Source organism: Corapipo altera, unplaced genomic scaffold (assembly GCF_003945725.1).
Source record: "Corapipo altera isolate COAL_440 unplaced genomic scaffold, ASM394572v1 44b, whole genome shotgun sequence".
NCBI lineage: Eukaryota > Metazoa > Chordata > Aves > Passeriformes > Pipridae > Corapipo > Corapipo altera.
Genome location: NW_020884932.1, coordinates 1,071,329 through 1,091,259, shown reverse-complemented (window position 1 = coordinate 1,091,259; position 19,931 = coordinate 1,071,329). Strand labels below are relative to the sequence as shown.

Below are 19,931 nucleotides of genomic sequence, written 5' to 3'. Positions count from 1 at the left end.
ATCCAGAAATTACCTTAACATGACAGATAGCCCAGATACTGGGCACACTGAGAATGTCCAATCTGACAGAAAAGTAATGTAACATTCAAGCAAAACCATCAAAATAAGCAAGATGAATATATATATACCCATTACACTCCATTTCTAGAGAACATACAAATACTGCTATAGTGCCATTGCTTCAACTCAAACACTTCCCAGCAATGCTAATATCACAAGTTAAGTATTGAGTAAACTGGGAGATATAATGACACACATTGATGAAAAAGTGTCAAAGAGAAGATTACACCAGTACAATTTCACATTTTTTTTTTCATATTCCATTATCAATGAACACTGGAACTATATGCTAAAACTGATGCAAATAAAGACTGAAAACCAGTTACCTGCAACCAGTTGCTAAAATATCTTAGCATTCAGACTGAAAACAATGTTTTTGCAACATGTTTAACATTGAGGGGGAAAAAAAATAAAATTTTCAAGAATACAATACTACATAAAATTCAAAAATTCTTTCCTCTGATGTCCTACAGTAAGAAACTACATACATTGGTTAAGAATGTGTGATCACATTTGGAAAGTAATTACTTCAAATTTTCTACCAAGATAGTTGTGAACTCCAAACAAGAACACTTACTGCACTTCAGCAATCAGTAGCTATCTTCCCTTCCCCTCTATCCCACAAGAAGGAAAGTTATGAGGTATTAAATCCGTTTTAGGTACATACCTCAAATAATCGTAGATCAGCTGGGACTCTGTCTCCAACTGACAGGCAGACTGTATCACCTGGCACTAAATCTCTTGCAAGGGTATGTTCCACCCGACCTTCTCGTACACTGCAGGTAAAAACATGGAGAGCAGCAAGAATGTCTTCTCTGGCATTTTGTCTGAGAAAAGCATTCACACTCTTGACTACACATTGCAACGTTACAGGTTGCAGCAAAATATTTCTAATTTGCCGCTTTTTTCTTACAGGTTACATCTCAGTAACATCATTTGAAGGGTTCAGAGAGGCAACAACATGGTGTAGTTTTTTAGGTTCATAAAACAATCTTTAAAATGAGAAAAAGTGAAGTGTGCTCTACATCAGCATATAAACTTGATGCAAAGGAAATATGTTCAGTAAAATCTTTTCCACTTACTCATTTCAGATTAAACTTCATATGATTTAACTTAGGACTGAAAGGGCAAAACTACATACCAATGGCATTCTGGAGGCACAAGTTTACTAAGTTCTTCAAGAGATTTTTCTGATCTGTACTCCTGCAGAGACATTTTTTAAAAAATAAAGCAGATAATATTTTTAAAACAGGGAAAAGTTTCACAACATAAGACAGAGCCACTGAAATTTATTTTATCAGTGAAGTTGCATTAAGTAATATTCCAAACAACCAGATAAGAGATGACATTCAACAGTTCTGCATTAGATACTTTAAAAAGCAAATATGGTCCAAACGCTGAAAAATTTCCAGATTTGCCCACATGCATTTCTTCTGAAAGAATAGCAGAGGTCCTTTGCACTTCCTTCATTATCTTCAGTTATTTGTAATACTTGCAGTAACACTTCTAAACTCAGGGATTAGACACCTTACTGAATTCTACAGTTTAACAAGTTAGTACCAAAAGTACTGTGCTCTTAGCTCCCGGAAAACTAAGGTAACACAACTCATATGTAACTCAATAAGCATAGTACAGAATTCACGTAATTAAACATATAAAGCACAAGTACAAAGCAATTTTGATTCAGGCACACCCTGACTAAAGCTGTGTAATTACAGAACAAAAACAACTATTTTAAGACTTGGGAAACTACTTAGATGATTTTTTTCCCCATTTCTGCACAAAATTGAAGCAAGAGCTACATTTTCAAAATCTTTTATATGAAGTTAAATACTTAAGTACTTCCAACTGTTTATTCCAAGGGCTTCTTTGCAAGTACTCTTATGGCTGAGTATAATACTGATACAGGTGCATAAATGTCAGTGTGGTTAAAGCAGGACAAATCATGCACTTTAGAAAAGGCAAAGGACTTCAATGAAAGCACATTACTCAATCATTCACAGCACAATGCATCAAGAGAACTAGTTCAGTCTTAATAATAAAAGAGTTTACATAAAAGCAATACTCTTATTTGGACAACCCAACAGCTGTCTTACCTGAACAAAGGCAACTGTAACAACGATGAGTATTGCCTGCAAGAAAACAAAACCAGGTGAGATAAAAGAATTCCAAATTACCAAGAAAGTAAGCAATCATATTTGGTTTTGCTCATATTAACAAGATGATTTGGAAACAAACTGTCTCATGCTCAAAATCACTTGGTATCCCTGGGGTCTGTTCCAAAAGCAATGCCATTATCTATTTACACCTGCTTCAGTGATGTCCAAGGATGCGATAACCTGCTTTTACTAAAAATAAGATTAATAACTAGATAGCAAACTTGAAAAACTTCCTTTGCTTCCTGTTTCTAAATGGGGAGCAAGAGACAGCAGCAGAAAAATACATGACACAAATAGAAAAACTGACTGGTGTTCTCTGTGAACAAAACAAAGGTGTGTTAACTGCTACAGGGCATCACAGATGTGGTTTTATTCAAACAACCAGATAACAGAAAGATTAAGAATCAGCTGAAGACTAGATATAAGGCAGCTGAAAAACTGGTCTGGAGTCATAAAATATCCTATCAAGAAGAACAAGAGGAAGAAGAGCAACTCAAACTCTGCCCCAGACATCCAAGGAGAGAGACAGGACACCAGGCACACCCCAAACAGCCAAGATGCCAGACATCCAAAACAAAAAAGCTAAAAAAAAAAATAAAATTGCTCATTAGGAGGAATCCAAGATAAGTACACTAAGGCCTCAATATAAAGCCCTCATAGTCCCCCATATCAAATACAATTCTGGTCACAAGGTTTCAACATAAACATCACGGGCCTTCTAGGTATATGATGTGAAAGCACACAAATTAATTAAAGCTATAACAGGAAATAACAATGATCAATTTATTGTAAAGTATGTCTCATCTTCTCCTTCAACACACTCGTCAATTGAGTTTTCTTACATTAACTGAAGTTGTTACAGTAACTGAGTTGTTACTGAAACCGAGTTGTTACACTGATTTCTGACAGAAACATAAACACAACATCCATTAATTAAGCCTTTAAAAGTACATGCAGCAACTACTAAAAATATCCAAGATATTACCAAGGTTTTGCAAGCGAAAAACTCCCTTGAACTCAACTAAATCCACATAAATCCAATAAATCTGCCTTACTTGTGATACTAACATTAGCTTCACCAACTGAATATTAGGAAGTAACTACATAAATATTCCATCTTTCCATGAAATATTTCAATCACAGCTACACATGTTTCTTTTGGAGGCAATATTATATTCTACAGATCATGCTACCTGATACAGCTTTGCATTCCTAGCCTCATATCAATGGAAAGAAGTATGTAATTACTTTATTTTTCTTTTAATCTTCATCAGTTCCCAGTCCAGAGCAGAAAGTTTTACAATACCTTTGTACCAGCAGAGCTAAAAGGATGGCAAAAGCAGCTCAAGCCAGCATTGCCACCAAAAGTAATATATGTCACTGATCTTTAGCAGCAAATTAGTTTTGTTGATAAGGCTCTGAACACAAATACATAGTCATAGAAAAGTTGCACTGTCATCTGAAAATGAAGTAAAACAAGCATTCACTCAGTGATAAAGCAGGCATTAACAATAATAACAAGACTAAATGGTAGAGGATAGTCAGAAGTTAGACAAACCCCACAACTGATAAACCTTAACTCAATCACACCTCCATATTTTAAGACACATCTACAATGTTCACAAAGCCACTGAAAGACTCCTTCTCAGGCTGTAGCACAGAATACAGAAATTACTGCTCCCTTACACTAACTGCCTTGTTCTTTTCTCATTGCCTTGCTCAAGAGAGTTAAGAAACAGAGTTAAGGGCGTTAACCAAGGGAAAAAAACATGAAATAATTCAACTTTCAGCCACAATAATTAAATAAATTTCATAATAAAATAGTTTACCTAAATCCAACTTAGAACACAATAGACTATTCCAAACTAACACTATACTCAAATTCAAAATTGCAAGTTTTTCTTTAAGAAGCTACATAGTTTATCTTCCAAAGACAACTATTCTTTATAAAGAAATAGAGGGGTAAAGAGCAAACCTCCAGTTACCTTGAGTTACACATGGAAGCAAAACTCAACACAAGAAGTGCGGAGGTAAGACAAGGGCAAAATAAAACAGCCAGAACTTCCCTCTAGTCACACAGAAATCGAGATTTTCAGTTACCACCTATCACCTCAAAAAGGTCAAAGGGATTACAATTTTCTTCTCTGTGTCAATTGCAATGACAAATGTTCATGAGTATTATATTTGGCTCACTAGTTTAGCACCCTATTTAACTGCAAGCTTCTACACAAAAATTACTATTTCAGCTTCTATCTTTCTTCTGTGATTTCTAGAGAGCTCAGGTTACACTTCTTTTTCATGTTTTAAAAGATTACATCATTCAAGTAAATTCACAGAAGGCTTATGTTGGTTTAAATTTGAAATTAAGGCATAATTTAAGATTAAAATTACACAGAAAATGCCAAAAATTGCTCCTCTGAACAAACACCTAAAGATGGGTCTTTTAACCAACAGAAGAGTAAAGATACAAGAAGCAGTCAGAAAATTATTCAAAGATGTATTTTAATATGTATTGCTGCTATCACTCAAGGAAAAGAAAAAAACCAAAATCCACTCACAAATTAAACAGATTTAATGAGAGCATACAAATCAAACTCATTAATTGTAGTCAAGTGTTCCCACCCCATATTGTCATTCATGTGATGTTGAACACACATGTGGTCACACAATCTGAAGTACTCCCAAGGAAGACAGAATTTTAGTTCCTTACCACAGTGATACTGACAGCATCATCAAACTGATGCATTACAACACTGATGACTGCAGATGCCAGGAGAAGCATAATAAGGGGGTTTTTAAACTGCAATGAAACAGAACAGTAATTCAGCCACACTCTTGACAGAAAGGCCATTTTATCTACCCCTCAAAGCACATCAGATCTATTTTTGAAGCATATTATTCTATTATTAAAATATTTATAACCTACCAGTGCAAAGAAAATCTAACTCTGTGCACTTCAGATGGTTACTTGAGGAGTTTTCTTTTAAATATCAAAGACCTTGAATAGACTGTATTCAATATGCAACAGGAATGTTTCTTCCATTTCTTGATTCACATTTTAAATACAAAAAGAATAATCTCCTATAACTGCTTATACTGTATTTAAACATACAAAAAGAAGCCTGAAATACATTCAAAACGTCTTTGAGGTAAAAGACTGACCCTGTTCTCAGCAACTGATCACTATTAAGGCAGCAATATATTTCTTAACTTTCAATTCATGATTTCTTGTTTTACAAGACACCAATTTTCCTTTTAGATCACATGATTTTCTCAGATTTTTAAGGTTAAAATAATAAAGGACCTTGCTTCTATGACAGCTGGTTGCAAACATGATGACTTTTTTGAGAAACACTATAAAAAAAGAACATTCCAACAGTTCAAGTGAAGAACATTCTAAAAGCACATCTGATAAGCACACTCAAAGCAAATATGCATCTTAATAAATCCCATCTAAAACAGACTTGGATAATATGTCTTAGACATGTTCTGATGCATCAGACTAATTGACCCTACACATGGGAAAATAAAGCAGAGTACAGCTAGTATGGGATGATGTTCCCACTGCTATCATCAACACAGCACTGAATATCTTTTTAGTCACTCCCAAGTAACACAGGATCTCTAGAGTCAACCATTTATTACTTCAAGGTTGCACTGAAATGTTGATCAAAATATTTAACATTGTAAATTAATTAGAAAAAACTTCTGTGTAAATATCTTGTGTAGCTAGGGGGTGGGAAGAGTGGGTAGGAGAAAGCAGTGACACTTTCTGATATATATATATATCAGGTATGTTTATATGTCTCTGAGATCTATCACACTGAAAAAAAATTCACACTTTTGCCAGTTCTGCTTAACACCAGAATCAAGACTGGTCCCACCTGCGCCCTCAGTTCAAAGGCAGCAGTTTTGCTTTTCAAAATTCTCATTGTCTATCAAGTTATTAATATTGCATATTCCATTTAAATATTTACCAACAGTATTGTTCTACGACCTTAGTAAAACTCAGGACTAAGTCTGACTACAAGGAAGTTCTGTTTTTCTAACCCTCAGGCTAATTATGAATGGCACCCTTTGTCTAGGTATGAACACACATTCAAGAACAAATCACTTAATCGAAACATTGGTATATACCTAAATAAAAGCTTTTTCAACAGGTAAATTAGATATAAAATATAGAAGTTGCAGTTTCCCATTCTGCTAGACTTTTCCCACTTTTCTAAAAATGTGTTCATGTACACAAAAGCTAAGTAAACCAAAATAACAAGCAAAACTACTGAAAGGTATTAAAACTAAAAAGGAGAAAGGACAAAAACATTCACCTGGGATATATATTTTTTCCACAGTGGTTCATCTTCACTAATATCAAATTCATTCCATCCATGGAATGCCCGTCTATGACAAACTTCACAGTTTTTTAAGCCATTCTGAAGATTAGCCTATTAAAATATGCAAAGAATAAAGCAGCCAGCAATTACCCTGAAAAACTAGACTTCAAAATAAATTCCAACACCAAAATATACAGCCTTAGATTATAAACATTGGGGCAACATTCAAAAGACAAGCCTGGTACTAAATGTTTGTATGACAGTAAAAGCTAACAGACTACTATTTTAAAATTCTGTTTGGCAGTATTTAAGAGATTCAACCAAAAAGTCACGTAAGAACTACAGAAGCAGATGTTGCTACACATCTCTAAATGACTGATCTTCCCTGTAGAAAACTCTACAACAAACCAAACTCTGGGCATACTTCAGACTCCTGAGAATGATGTCAGGAGTTCAGTTGCTCAGCCAAATGACTGCAATAACTTCAAAGTCTTGAGTTGTCAGTGACCACCATTTATCATGGTGTACTCCTCAGGCAGTCAAGCACACAGAAAATGAAAAAAGACCATCTATCATGAAAATTAACCCAGATTCAATGGTTCATAAATCTGTCAATGGGCAGCTTCCTCAGTCCTGTTTCTCTGCTTAAAATGAAGGCTACCAAAATAAATTAAGGACATTAAGGATTCCTTAGAGGAATGAAAGCAATAAAAAAAACCAACAACAACAAAAAACCAGGACAGAATTTTATAACAGGACTGACTCCAGGATTTTTATTAACAAATAGCCATCTTCAAAGCATACAGAAATCCAAACATTTTCAAGTTGAATCTCATTCCCCCTCCAAATACTCAATTTTTTTTTCGAAAATATTAAGAGATCAGAGCATTTCAAGTAACAATTTAAAAATAAGTTGCTTTTAAAAGCAGACAATAGCTAATATCAAAATGCATGATAATGCATCAACTTTCAATTACAAGATCTGTCCCTAAGAAATATCAAACTTACTGTTTGGTAACAAAAGCGCATTCTTAAGAGATGTAAAAATTACTTACTTGCAGGATACTTGCTACTTCATCAACTGGTAATTCACTTGCTTTTTTTGAAGACAGTACAGGAATCATTGTCTCATTGTCACCATCAGGAATTTTTTGAAGACGTGCAACCTAGAAACAAAACCAAAGTCTGAAGGGAAGGAGAGCGCCAATGTTTCATTTCAAATGATGTACACCAGAGCCATTCAGTATTAATGCCATTAAAGGATAGGTTTTTATAAACATTGCACTTAAAAAAAAAAATCTACAATTGAGCTTATTTTCATGCAGTTACCACCTGCAATAACAAGAGAAAACATTGGACATGCAACTGAGAAGACTTAATTTCTATAACAATGTGTTCAGTGATGACAAAGATTCTAACAGTTAAATATCTTAATAATCCTTTAGCTCATTATCATCAATATCTGGTCAGAAAGCTATCACTCCAGATAAATTTCACTCCCTGCTACTTTCTACCCATTAATGAAGTAGAAGGAGGCTCTTCAAACAGGTCTATTTACATCTTCTTGTACACAAAGGAGAAACACCATTAAGAAACCCTCAAAGAGCACAGATGTAAGTGAAATCATAAAACTTGACTACAATACAAAAGCTTCAAGTCAATGCTATAAAAAGTTATGTTTTCCTGCAATTTTAGGAAGTTAAAATTTTTTGAACTGCAGAACAGTGCAATAGCAACATCAGTTGCACAGCTCAGCACTGCTTTGATATTTAATGAAACCTCAGAGTTTCTGATTCTTGCTTTTTAGATGAGAAGTTGGAGTGATACTCTTTCTTCCTGCTCTCTGTCTTAGTGCACCCACAATTAGTTATCTGTCCATCATGCCACACACACATCCCCCTCCAACAGTTGGAAGACATCCAACATGCAAACATGCAGACCACAGAAATGGCTGTTGCATTATACTTTCACAGAATTTCAATAGGTGGGGTTATGCTTTAGAAAATAATTACTGTATGTATTATATAAATCTCCTCTAGGGATGCTCAGACTTAAAACACTTCAAGATTAAAAGATTCCAGCATTTTATGCCCTAAAAGAGGTACGACAATCTTCATTTTCTATACCGCACACTGCTGGCCATGCACTCGAATATGGTGGCTAATTTCCTCTGTAGCTACCAGACACCAGTTTAGGGCTGAAAACCATTAAGCCTAAGTGCTCTTCCAAAACAAACCCACAAACATATGACTTTGACCACAATGACTCTACAACCTCAATAAAATGCTGAGCAACGAAGCTTTCTCAGTAAGAGCAGGCAGAAATGAACTGACAGCCATTAAAAATTTTAATGCTGAGGAAAAACCTTTTTCCCTACACCAAATTACATCACTGCTAAACGCAAATAACCACCCCAAAAAAGGATACATAACTGATCATTTCCCTAATATTACCAATTAGGACTTTGGGAAGTTTAATAACATGATTTTAAAGGATATTTTAAGAATTCAAATATCCTTAAACAGAAATATTAAGGTACTCTGAGAGATTAGGGTTTTTTTCCAAATAAGTCTTCATTAATGCAGAACTACTGTGCTACAACAAAGCTTATTTTGACAAGCTTTCTGTGACTCTCAAAAAGCCATTCATTTTGAATGTGTTTCATTCATATTATCTCCCACTTTTATGAAGAATACTGTATTCTGTGCAGTGAAAAAACCTACAAAGAAAATCTGGTATAGCATCAGAAAGATAAAGGCTCAGAAGGTCTTTTTATAGTCAGCTCCTTTCAACAGAGTGAAATTACATATTGTATGACAATTCTGGATGGATCCTCATCTAACTTCTAAAAACCCTCTATAATCTTTGTAGATTAAACTACACTTGTAGTTCAGAAAAGAACAATTTCAAATATCTAACTTTGCTACAAATTAAATTCAATTGCTCAGGCAATGAGAAACCAATCACTGTTCCCTTCACAAAATATGAAGTGGGTAACACCAACAGATTTAGGTCCAAAAAACAGTCGTGCTTACTATCTGCTGGACCACAATAACTGTATTCAAGCCAATGATTTTACTTTTACTATGCATTAGTTCCAGAATACAAGAGAAAAACTACTTATTGAATACTGTTGGCAAGTGCTCTCTGAAGTCTTTTGTGTTGCTGCCCAGAGTTGCACACCAGAGATCTGGGTTTCTGCAACACCTTTTAAGGTCTCCAACAGAAGCTATTCCCAAAACCACAGCATTCTGTACTAAAGGAGACAACCCACATATAGCAAGATGCCTTCCCATCCTATGCTGCAATTAATTTTCAGGCATTCATCAGCTGATACCTTAAAATAGTTCAGTACCTCACTGCAGGCCAAGTTTTTACATGGCAGAAGAAAATGTGGGCTAAGAAATTATACTGGGCTATGGCAGCTATCAGATAGGCAGCACGTCCATGACCACTGAAGCTTCTGGAGCTATGACTACAGCTTCCCATCCCCCACTTGCAGCTAACTCTACTAAGGAACAAAGCAGCAGGATGCTAACTAACAAAAATAAAGAGCTGCCTCAGGAAGGGCTTTTCTTGGACCACTTCCAATGTACACACTACCATTTCTAGGCCAAGAAATATGCATCAATCACATAACTATGGAACTGTGACCAAACTATGTTTATGAAAATGAATACAAATTCATCTGGAAGGCTTACACTACCAGAAATTCAGACTTCCCTTTTGTTTTCTCTGAAGAAAAGTCTAGTTAATTAGTTAACAGTAAGCTATTACTGTTTCTTCTTCCTCAGATGCTACAAGAGCCTGCCTACCCTCTTTCCACCACGACCAATACCAAGTACCAAAAACTTACTTCTACCATTGTTTTTCTCAGCTTAGCAGGATGAGTCCATTTTAATCAGCAGGGCTCACTGACATCAAGATACTTTCACAATTATTTTTAAGGGGAAATTTTAGCTCTTCTTGCTCAGAGAACATAAATGGTGGGACTTACATTCACTGGGAGCTGTCTAAAAACTAAGAACACTCTCATAGAAAAATCTATTTTTAAACAAACTGGTGACCAAAACACTTTGGCTAATTAGCTAATATAAAGCCCTGTAAATGTTGCATAAAGCTACTCAACTGACCTAAAAGGGTAAAACACAAAGGTAGTAGAAAAACAAAACTATAGAGAACAGCAAAAGTGAAAAAAACACAACCAGATGTTCACAAAACAATGACAATTAAGTTGAGGTACTGAGAGAAATTCTGATTCTTTCTTTGAGATTCTTTCTTCTGAGTCTTTGGGTCCACCTGAACAGCTCACTAAGTCTGCCTGAATCTATCCCATCAGTCATGGTAAAAATGAACCCCTTTCAAGCCAACTCAAGTACTACAAAGACCTTTCAACTTGTTTGTAATGATTCACCTGTAAGACTATTGCTGTATGAGCAGTTAGTGACCCACATTCAGGTACATGACTATCACAGATACCATGTGATCATTACTGAGTCATGCTGTGCCTAATCAATAGCACAATTAATGAACACCCACATAATCGATGTGTAACTAATCAATGTGCACTTCATTTTATGCACAGTACGCTGCCTTTTCCACTTGAAATATTACAAGCACCTTGCTCAGGAACTGCAGTTTTATTAATAAGGATATGAGACCATGGTCCAAGAGACAACAAAGCCCACATTGCAGACTCGACTGCTATCAGTGATGGACGAATCTGTACTGTGAGCAAAACCACGTGACAGTACTAATAAACAAGCAAACAAGATCTACAGTGTGCCATGCCCTGAGCAGAGATGCATCCCAAGCCATATCATCTCAGGATTACAAGAATCAGACAGGACATATGATGTTATAACTTGCTATCACCTTTTCTGAGTTATTATTCGTGATCTGCCTTTCAAGTGTTCATGCCTTTCGTACTGGGACCCCAAAAGAATCAGCACTTCATCACCCATCGTAAGAATTAGCTTTCATTTTTTATCTACCTTTCCCCCACTGAAAAAACAGCAGTGTTCAACAACATAATAAAAAGGTGTTTCACTGAACACAGAACAGACTGAAACTTACAAGCTTCCCATTTCCTGAATTTTCTGTATCATCAAACTATATTTGATGTACACTAAAAGGTTTAAAAACCTCATCTGTGCACACAGTAACATAATAAAATACCAAATGCTTACCTTTTTCTGCACTGTCTGGAATCCTGAAAGCACACAGGGCTAGAGATCAACTACATGTCAATAGGCACAGAGGTTTGAGTCTCCATGTGTCTGCACATGGACTTTGGAAACAATTCCTGCTAGGCAGACTCTTGGTGGGGAAAGGAATATTTAAGGAAAAGACTCTACCCAGAATGGAAGTAATCCTGTTTTCTGACAGTTCCATCAGATATGAAGATTCAGTTCAAAATCTTCTACTCATTAGGACATGGTGGTTAGAGGTTTGGGAGAGCCAGATCTTTACCTATCTTACCATCCACCTTCAAGCTCTCCATTTCAACAGATCATTGCTCAGCATCATGGCTGTGATTCCACAGAATCTCTAGCTAACAATCACCTAAACAAATATCTATTTCACTAGATGTTTATGCCATCTTACCCTCCCCTGTTTGTCTAGAAGGCAAGGTGCTCCTGGAACTTCAATACAGGTCCCAGTCAGAGAACAATGGCCAAGTGACAACAAGACACAGCAAAAAGCCAAGTCAACATATAAAAAAAAGGCATTAGGCACACTTAATAGTTACAGTAAGCCCTAGACCAACTGCACAGCCAGAAGCAAACCTGGGATTCACGGGAGGATTCCAAAAGTGGAGCTAAAGCAGAGAGGAGCACAAAAGAGCCCTCAGATCATTCTGAAACAAGTAATACTCAACATGGTTGACTATGGTTGACATGGTGACTATGATGCAATTTTCTCTGTGAAATTGAATCAGATTTTAACAGGAATTAAATCTCCAGAGAAATTCACCAGTTACACTAACAGAAGAAGCAGGTGGAAGCAGCAGAGTGTAGCAGATAGGGATTTATTAAAATAAATAAAAATCACTGCAATCAAGTTCACAAACCATAAATGCAGACAAGCTACAAACTTCCCATGATTAGGTAAATTCCAATGTTTAATGTCTTATTCTTGGCTTTTGAACTAATTTATCTACATTTTAATTATGTGCATAAAATTGGAACGTACATCGAGGAAGGCTTTATCTATACAGACTGCACTGATACAGTTGTGTGTACCTAATACATGATTACATCACAAAGACCATTTATGACTGATTGTCAATTAGCAATTTCTCAAATGAGCCTCAAAATCCTGTGAATTTAGACATGATAAATACTCAAGTACTGTGACTGACCAATAAACCCCTGTAACAGAAGGCTCAGAGGGGGTAAAGGTGAAGCATCCACAAAGCTCAGGAAATAATGCAAGGTGTGACTAACCACAGCTGTTACAAACAATGTACTTCAACTCAGTGGAGACTGGATGGTGGCATTTGCTTTGGATAAACAACTAAATCCGTTGAGTGGATCAACTGGTGATATGAATGTGTCTCCCTGACTTCATCAAAAGAATACTAATGTCTGAGTTTGCATCACACCCCATGCTGGTCTGGATTATGTTGCTTGGTCAACATATGCACTGAACCACTGACAAAATTTCAAAGAGAGCAGCACATGGGATTTTAACCCACATGATCCTTTCTAGCAAGGGGGATGCCCAGCATCCTGATGGTGCGAATGTTATAGAGACTGGAAACGGGAATCACATTGGTACTGCAACTGAACTGTTTATTTCAATTTCTAGATTTTGCTAAGTGTAACTTAAAAAATATACTGAAAACATAATACAAATGTGTTGTTCTTCTAAAGTAGAAAGACCATAAAACATCAAGTATCTTCAAACAGACACATTTGACATTACAGAATCAATTAGTTTAGAAAAGACCTCTGAGATCGAGTGCAACCTATGACAACACCACTACGTCAACTAGACTGTGGCTCTATGTGTCACATCCAGTGTTTCCTAAAATACCTCCAGGGCCAGTGACTCCACCACCCCCCTGGGCATTCCAATAACTAATCACCCTTTTCTGTGAAGAAATTCTTCCTAGTGTCCAACCTAAACCTCCCCAACACAGCTGAAGACTATGTCCTCTTGCCCTATTGCTGGTTGCCTGGGAGAAGAAGCTGACCCCCACCTGGCTACAACCTCCTTTCAGGTGGTTGTAGAGAACGATAAGGTCACCCCTGAGCCTTCTCTTCTCCAGGCTAAACAATCCCAGCTCCCTCAACCATTCCTCATAGGACATGTGCTCCAGATCCTTCACCATCTTCATTGCCCTTATATCCAACATTACACCCTCCACGTGTGGATTATCCAAAAGAACACGGTCAGAGAACGGTCTGACACATACCTCTATGGGAAGTAATATCGTTTTCTTTGAGCAAGAAGTGCCAACACTCATTCAACACAAACACTCATGACCAATTTGCAAAAAGGGTATTTTGTCACTGCAAAGAGTTATCCCTTCCTGCCCCTCAAAATGTTGTAATGAGCATTTTGTTTTCTACCAGGTACAGTTTACTCGAGAAAAGAACTACTTTTTGAGGGCTTTGGAAGTTACTGTATGCTGTCTTCATTTGAATGGACTCCCTTGGAAAAGCTTGATGATTTTTCACTTCTGGGGAAACAGCTGCAGCAGCCCTGTATTCAATATTCAAAATGAATTTGTTCCTGTTCAACAGTACTTGAGCTAAAACATTTTACCAGGAGTCCCCACATCAAAGAAAGTGTATACAGAAAAGTTTGGACTCTAAAAAAGCCAGAAAAAAAAGAGAAACACTAATTTGCATTAATGATTTCTCCTTGGAGAGTAATTTCTATCCTGGGAGGTCACACAGTTTCAGCCCCTTGCCACTATGTGTTATTTCACAAGACTTTACAGAAAAAAGGCAATATTCAATCTGGCACAGACACCACCACCCATTAACTAGAATATAAAGACTCAAATTACGAGAACAACCTGCTAGGCTGCCCTTTAAGCCTAGAAAAAAACCTGCCTTGTATTCAAGTACCATTTTAGCAGTGCTTAGGACTTTCAGCATGGCCAAGATGCAGCCATAATGCAGAACTGTCCTCCTTGATACACAACACTTCAGCATTTCTGATCAATTAAGAAATAGACACCTAATACTGGCACTGACCATTATAAATCTCAGCACTTGCCCAACCTTAAAAGTTGTAAAATATTTAAACAACCTATCCCCAACCCCATCTACACTTCAGGTAGTGTAATAAAGACTAAGATGCTCCATTTAACACCCAATTTATTAACTCTACAATAGACTATAAAGCCCAAGAACTATTTTCAAGTCCTAAAAATACCTTCTAAAAAGAACACTCTCAGAGAAACATATCTCCACAAACTGAAATACATTTTACTCTTTCAGGAAGTTTCATCATGTCTTCTTCAATTTAAAAAATAGAAAGTAGGACATCTAGTTCAACTGAGGCTACCAGCACAAGAGTAAAGATGGACAATTTTCTGTAATCATAGTATATAGCATGTGGTAATCTTGCAAACCTTGTGAATGACAACTGCCTGCTCTCCAGCTAGACAAAACATTTCACAAAAATAATGATACCTTAACCTGACTGCGGTGCTGTAGACTGTAGGAGTAATGGCAACAAAAAAAATCCAGCTAAGCCTCCAACACCACTTCAGCTTCCTTTAGCTCATTCAGTGTAGAACACAGTAGAATAATGCAGAGTACTTAAGAATACTAAACACTCAAATTTTTTTACTCAATTGCTACAAAAGATGTACCATTTGGAGCATTTCTACATACTCTGGAAGATGTACTATAATGAGTTTAAAGCCTCATTGCTGAAAGCCTTGAGGTGGCACCAGCATTACCAAGAAAGCGTTGACAAAGACATCAGATCTATCTGCAGTTGGCTGGCCAAAATATTCAGTTTTCATTCTTCCTGTTCAAAAAAGCTCCTTAAACACTAGAAAAGTCCGCTTGAACATTTCATTCATACATTGTCTCTAGTTATTAATCAGAAGAACAAAAAGGTACAAAATCCTAAGGACACATTAAAATGATCAAATCAATGGTAGTGCCTCAGTGAAAGCAAAGTTTATGTATAATAACACTGGGTCAGTTCAGAAATTCATTAAGGAAGAGAGCACTGATGGCCATACCTCATTTAACTCCAAATAGCACATGCCTTAGCTTAAATCCTGATTCACATGAAGCCCTTTAGAAGTTAAAGGCCAAAAGACTTCAGGTCTAAATATCAGTCATCTATCTTGACCAAGAGTTGCTAACTTTCTAGAAGAGAACATTTAAGCTTAGAAATAAGATCACATGGCTCCTCTCCAACAGTCTGCTTGTATCTCATAATACTTGGAAGTGCTTAGCTTCTCAGAATCCAGGACAGCACTTGAACAGCAAACACTAATAAATAATTTTATCACCCTGTGATACACTACTGATGTATCCAGAATGTACAGAATTCAGCTGCCATACAATTGTGTTAAGCAAAAACACCAACAGAAATATTTTATCAGTATTTTTTTAAAATAACAAAGCTCCAAGACCTCATAGTTGATTATATCCTTGACAGTTATGCAGTTACCTCATAATATGACAAAATAAATTTCTAATTAAAGAATACTGAACTTACTGTTCACAAAAGTTCTCAGGACCAAGCTAGTGTCAGTGTCAATTTAAATGCAAACTTAACTCACTGCATAATTACTCTACTTATGGCAATAAGCGTTCTTACAATTAGTATCAAGAAAGCAGAAACATTGTTTTTTGTGAATTATTCATTTGGGAAAAAAATGCTGCAGAAAATTTATTACTTAAAAATATTTTAAAAGCCTCTGTAATAGATTCTGCAGGTTGCATCTGCTAGCCCATTAGCCATTTTATCCCTTCCAATTGTTTAGGGTAAAATGTTTACAAAAGAAATTACTAGAAACAGATGCTGGTCCCAAATTTAATACCTTGATTACTGTATTTTATTCTCCCTCTCTTCTATGCATTGTAACTTTAGCATTCCTTGCAGCTTCTACAAACCACACTGCAAATGTTATTTATCACTCAGTGTCAATTAGGTACCCCCTGAAGCCTTTGACCAAATCAAAAGGCCTTGCAACTAAAAATCCATTTATTAACTTACTCCACTCTTGCAAAATTCCACCATGGTCTACAGAAGAATTGATACTATGGTTACACAATAAACTCAGTCAAGCTAACACTCTGCTTATGCTAAAAGAAGGAGGTCTCTGTCCTTCACCATTTTCAACATTAACTGGACACTTCATAAACCCATTCAACTTCATAATTCAACAGAAAGCCATCCAACAGGGGCAGGAGGAAGGAAGGGCTGAGCTAACCTTCTGCCACGTCAGACAAACTCAACGATCATGAGAGTCAACTCAACACTACAAGCAGGAACAGGTCTCAGAGTAGAACCATCTTTCAGCAGTAAGACAACACTTTCATTCAGTCCTACAGAACAGCACCCCAAGATCACAGCATATTTGTCACTCTTCACAAAAAAGTAAGCAAAAATATTTGTTTATCTTTTGTTAAATTAGCTGCCCTAAGAATTGTCTGCATTTTCCTTAAACCGTTTCTCTTGACTCACCAAGAGATTATGCCATAGACTCTCCACAAAAAGGACCTACAAAGCTAGCAAAATAACTAAACACATTCTGCAACATCTGAACTAGATTATTACAGATCAGCATTTCCAAACTAACTGCATGGGAGAAAAGGGGGAAAGAAAAGGCTAATAATTCATCAACCAGACTAAAGGATGACAGTGACTGTTCATTTAAAAAGGAAATATATGTTTCTAATGCAAGACTGAGCTCTATTAACTTGGCAGTTATTTAAGTTATCAAAGCACTGTTAAAATACAGGAAGATATTTAAGATATCTACTAGAACTGGTCTTTAGTGAAGACTCCACTTTAAAAAAAAGAAAAAAGAAAAAAAAAAATCTCACCCTAACCTTCAAGTTAAACAGAAGAGATGTGACTTTTGCCAGTATAAGTTTTAAGTACTTGTTTCTGGTTTTCTGCAAGCTGCAGATATTAAAAAACTGTAATCAATGAATATCAAAATTCTTGTTTCACCTATTAACTCGTTAAGAAATTATCTACATGCCAAAAGGAACTTGAACTGCTGTGATTACACCAAATCCATTTCAGAATTTCTAACAGTTTCCATCACAAATTTTATTCTGATTATTTTCGATATTATTTAATGAACTACTGATGATGCCACTCTGGAACTATTTAATTTGTTTAAGTCACCACTGCCTCAGGCATCCCTTCCCCCTCTGTTGTCAGTCCCATGTACACATGCTCCACCCCTTCGTTAGTACGGCTGCCTAATCCATGATGACCTAAGTCTACGCTGCTAACTCACTGCCCCCAAAACCCAAAATCTATTCACTGCTCTTCAATCTGTCAGTTTAGCAACTAAGCCCATTCTCATCATTTAAAAAAAGCCACCAAAACCACCCATGAAACTCACTGGAAAATTCAACTGCACTTTAAGCACAAGACAAACAAAAATTTGTCCTCTCAGGATACTTTTCAAAGAAATAAAACATTCTTCACTTATATCTCCCTACTCATCCAATCATCAAAATTATCCTGAAATTACTACAGGATGTAGACAGACTATAGGCTGAAGTTAACAGTCATCTTTGAAGATTAGCTAAAATTAACTAGGACTCAAAACAATGAGGATTAAGGAGGATTTCTGAATCATCACATGATGTTTTTTATCACATGCAGCAATTCTGGTCTGAGTTTTTGTACCAACCTTCTACATGATTTGTGGAAAATCTTTTGGGTTTACAGGTGAAAAAACATTACTCCGACCTCTTCTGTTGGGCACTTAATTATATAAAAATAAATACTACATAAGGCCTTGAGAACAGAACAGTACTCATATTTAACAACTTATATTTGTAATCATAGTCTGACCTCAAAGAAGCTCAAAGTCTACGAAACCTAAACTATGTTTGTCATTTTTCTACTAAAAGGCAGTCTTCTACAAGACAATCTTCATTAGAAAACCCTAAATCACAACCTAAAAGACGTTGATAAAAGAAAGGAAAAAATTTCAGACCACACTACAGAAAACTACTTCAAACGGCCCAGAGGCATCAATGGAGAGATCCAAAATGCTTAGTTTACATTCAGTTATGTTTTGTCTATCCAGGTTCTCCTGACTGCCTACAGTTTAAGAAAAAGCACCTCTTAGGAAAAGAAGGCACAACATTCCATCTTTCCAAACAGAAATAAAAACATCATTCTTCTAAATCATATGATTAAGCAGAAGTCTTCCTATGATGGAAAATTCTCTCTTGCCCATCATGAGAAACATGAATTCTTGCGGAAGTTCAATCAACCCAACATAAGAAACAGGAACCACAAAGTCTCAGGACAAAACAGTAACTTGGAGTAAATATACATTTACCGCTTAGGAGTACTAAATTAACACAGGAAAACATCAGTTTTCCAAACCATCTTATCACTTCCCAATCTTGAATATTCATTCAAATACAGGAGGGGAAAAAAAGTCTGTCATTTCTTGCTCAATACCCAAACTTCAAGAGACCTTTCAAACAAACTTGGAAAAAAAAAATTTTAAAAATAGTCTAACGGCAATCTTTGTTCTACAACATTACAAAGATTATTCAACTATCGCCAGGAGAAGATATATTAAGGATGCTCTCAAGAGTTCTGAAAAGTTCCGACATGAAAGCTGCTAGTGTCTAGTGTCCAAAATGCCAAATGGATAGAAAAAGAAGGGCTCAAAAATACCATGAACACCAAAATAGACACTACACAGTTGTAAATATGTGTCCCTCCCGAGACTCAAATAATTATGAGATGAGGAGGGTGTGGGGTGGAAAGATTGGAGAATTAATTCATGTGTTCAGAGGACCAGTTCACTCTTCTTATCATTCATTATTTTCTCCTACCCCCAGAAGCCTACCCTGTTTTGAAAGCCCTCGATAAACCATAGCCTTTATTCCTGCCTTTGAAATATGCATCTGATCATCTTGTAAAGTATTTTCCCCAAGACAAAGCTTTTTTATGTGATTTCTATCATACAATTATTATGTTTATGCCTAATTTATTTATTCCATGAGAAATACCATGTTTGTGCTACCGGCATTTGGAAGAACCAGAATGGGCCATACTATCACATGCAACTTGACTATAAACCACATCTATGATATACTATTTATTGGGTAACCGAATTATGAGGCATTAAAAGTCTTTCTGCCATTTTGGGTTCGGTACACAGGTATCAGACAGCTACTTTTTT

General features: G+C 36.3%; 1 protein-coding gene across 11 annotated transcripts in view; it reads right to left on the bottom strand.

Annotated features, from left to right (window-relative positions):
* The window catches only part of ATP2C1 (ATPase secretory pathway Ca2+ transporting 1), a 68,237-nt gene that overhangs the window by 28,843 nt on the left and 19,463 nt on the right, over positions 1-19,931 (bottom strand). For all 11 annotated transcript variants that reach the window (XM_027659393.1, XM_027659394.1, XM_027659392.1 and 8 more), the window contains 6 exons: positions 7,606-7,716; positions 6,545-6,661; positions 4,930-5,019; positions 2,157-2,192; positions 1,202-1,263; positions 728-836 (listed from right to left, as the gene is read on the bottom strand). In XM_027659393.1, the coding sequence (XP_027515194.1) occupies positions 728-836; positions 1,202-1,263; positions 2,157-2,192; positions 4,930-5,019; positions 6,545-6,661; positions 7,606-7,716 (525 nt within the window). The remainder of the gene's footprint in view (positions 1-727; positions 837-1,201; positions 1,264-2,156; positions 2,193-4,929; positions 5,020-6,544; positions 6,662-7,605; positions 7,717-19,931) is intronic.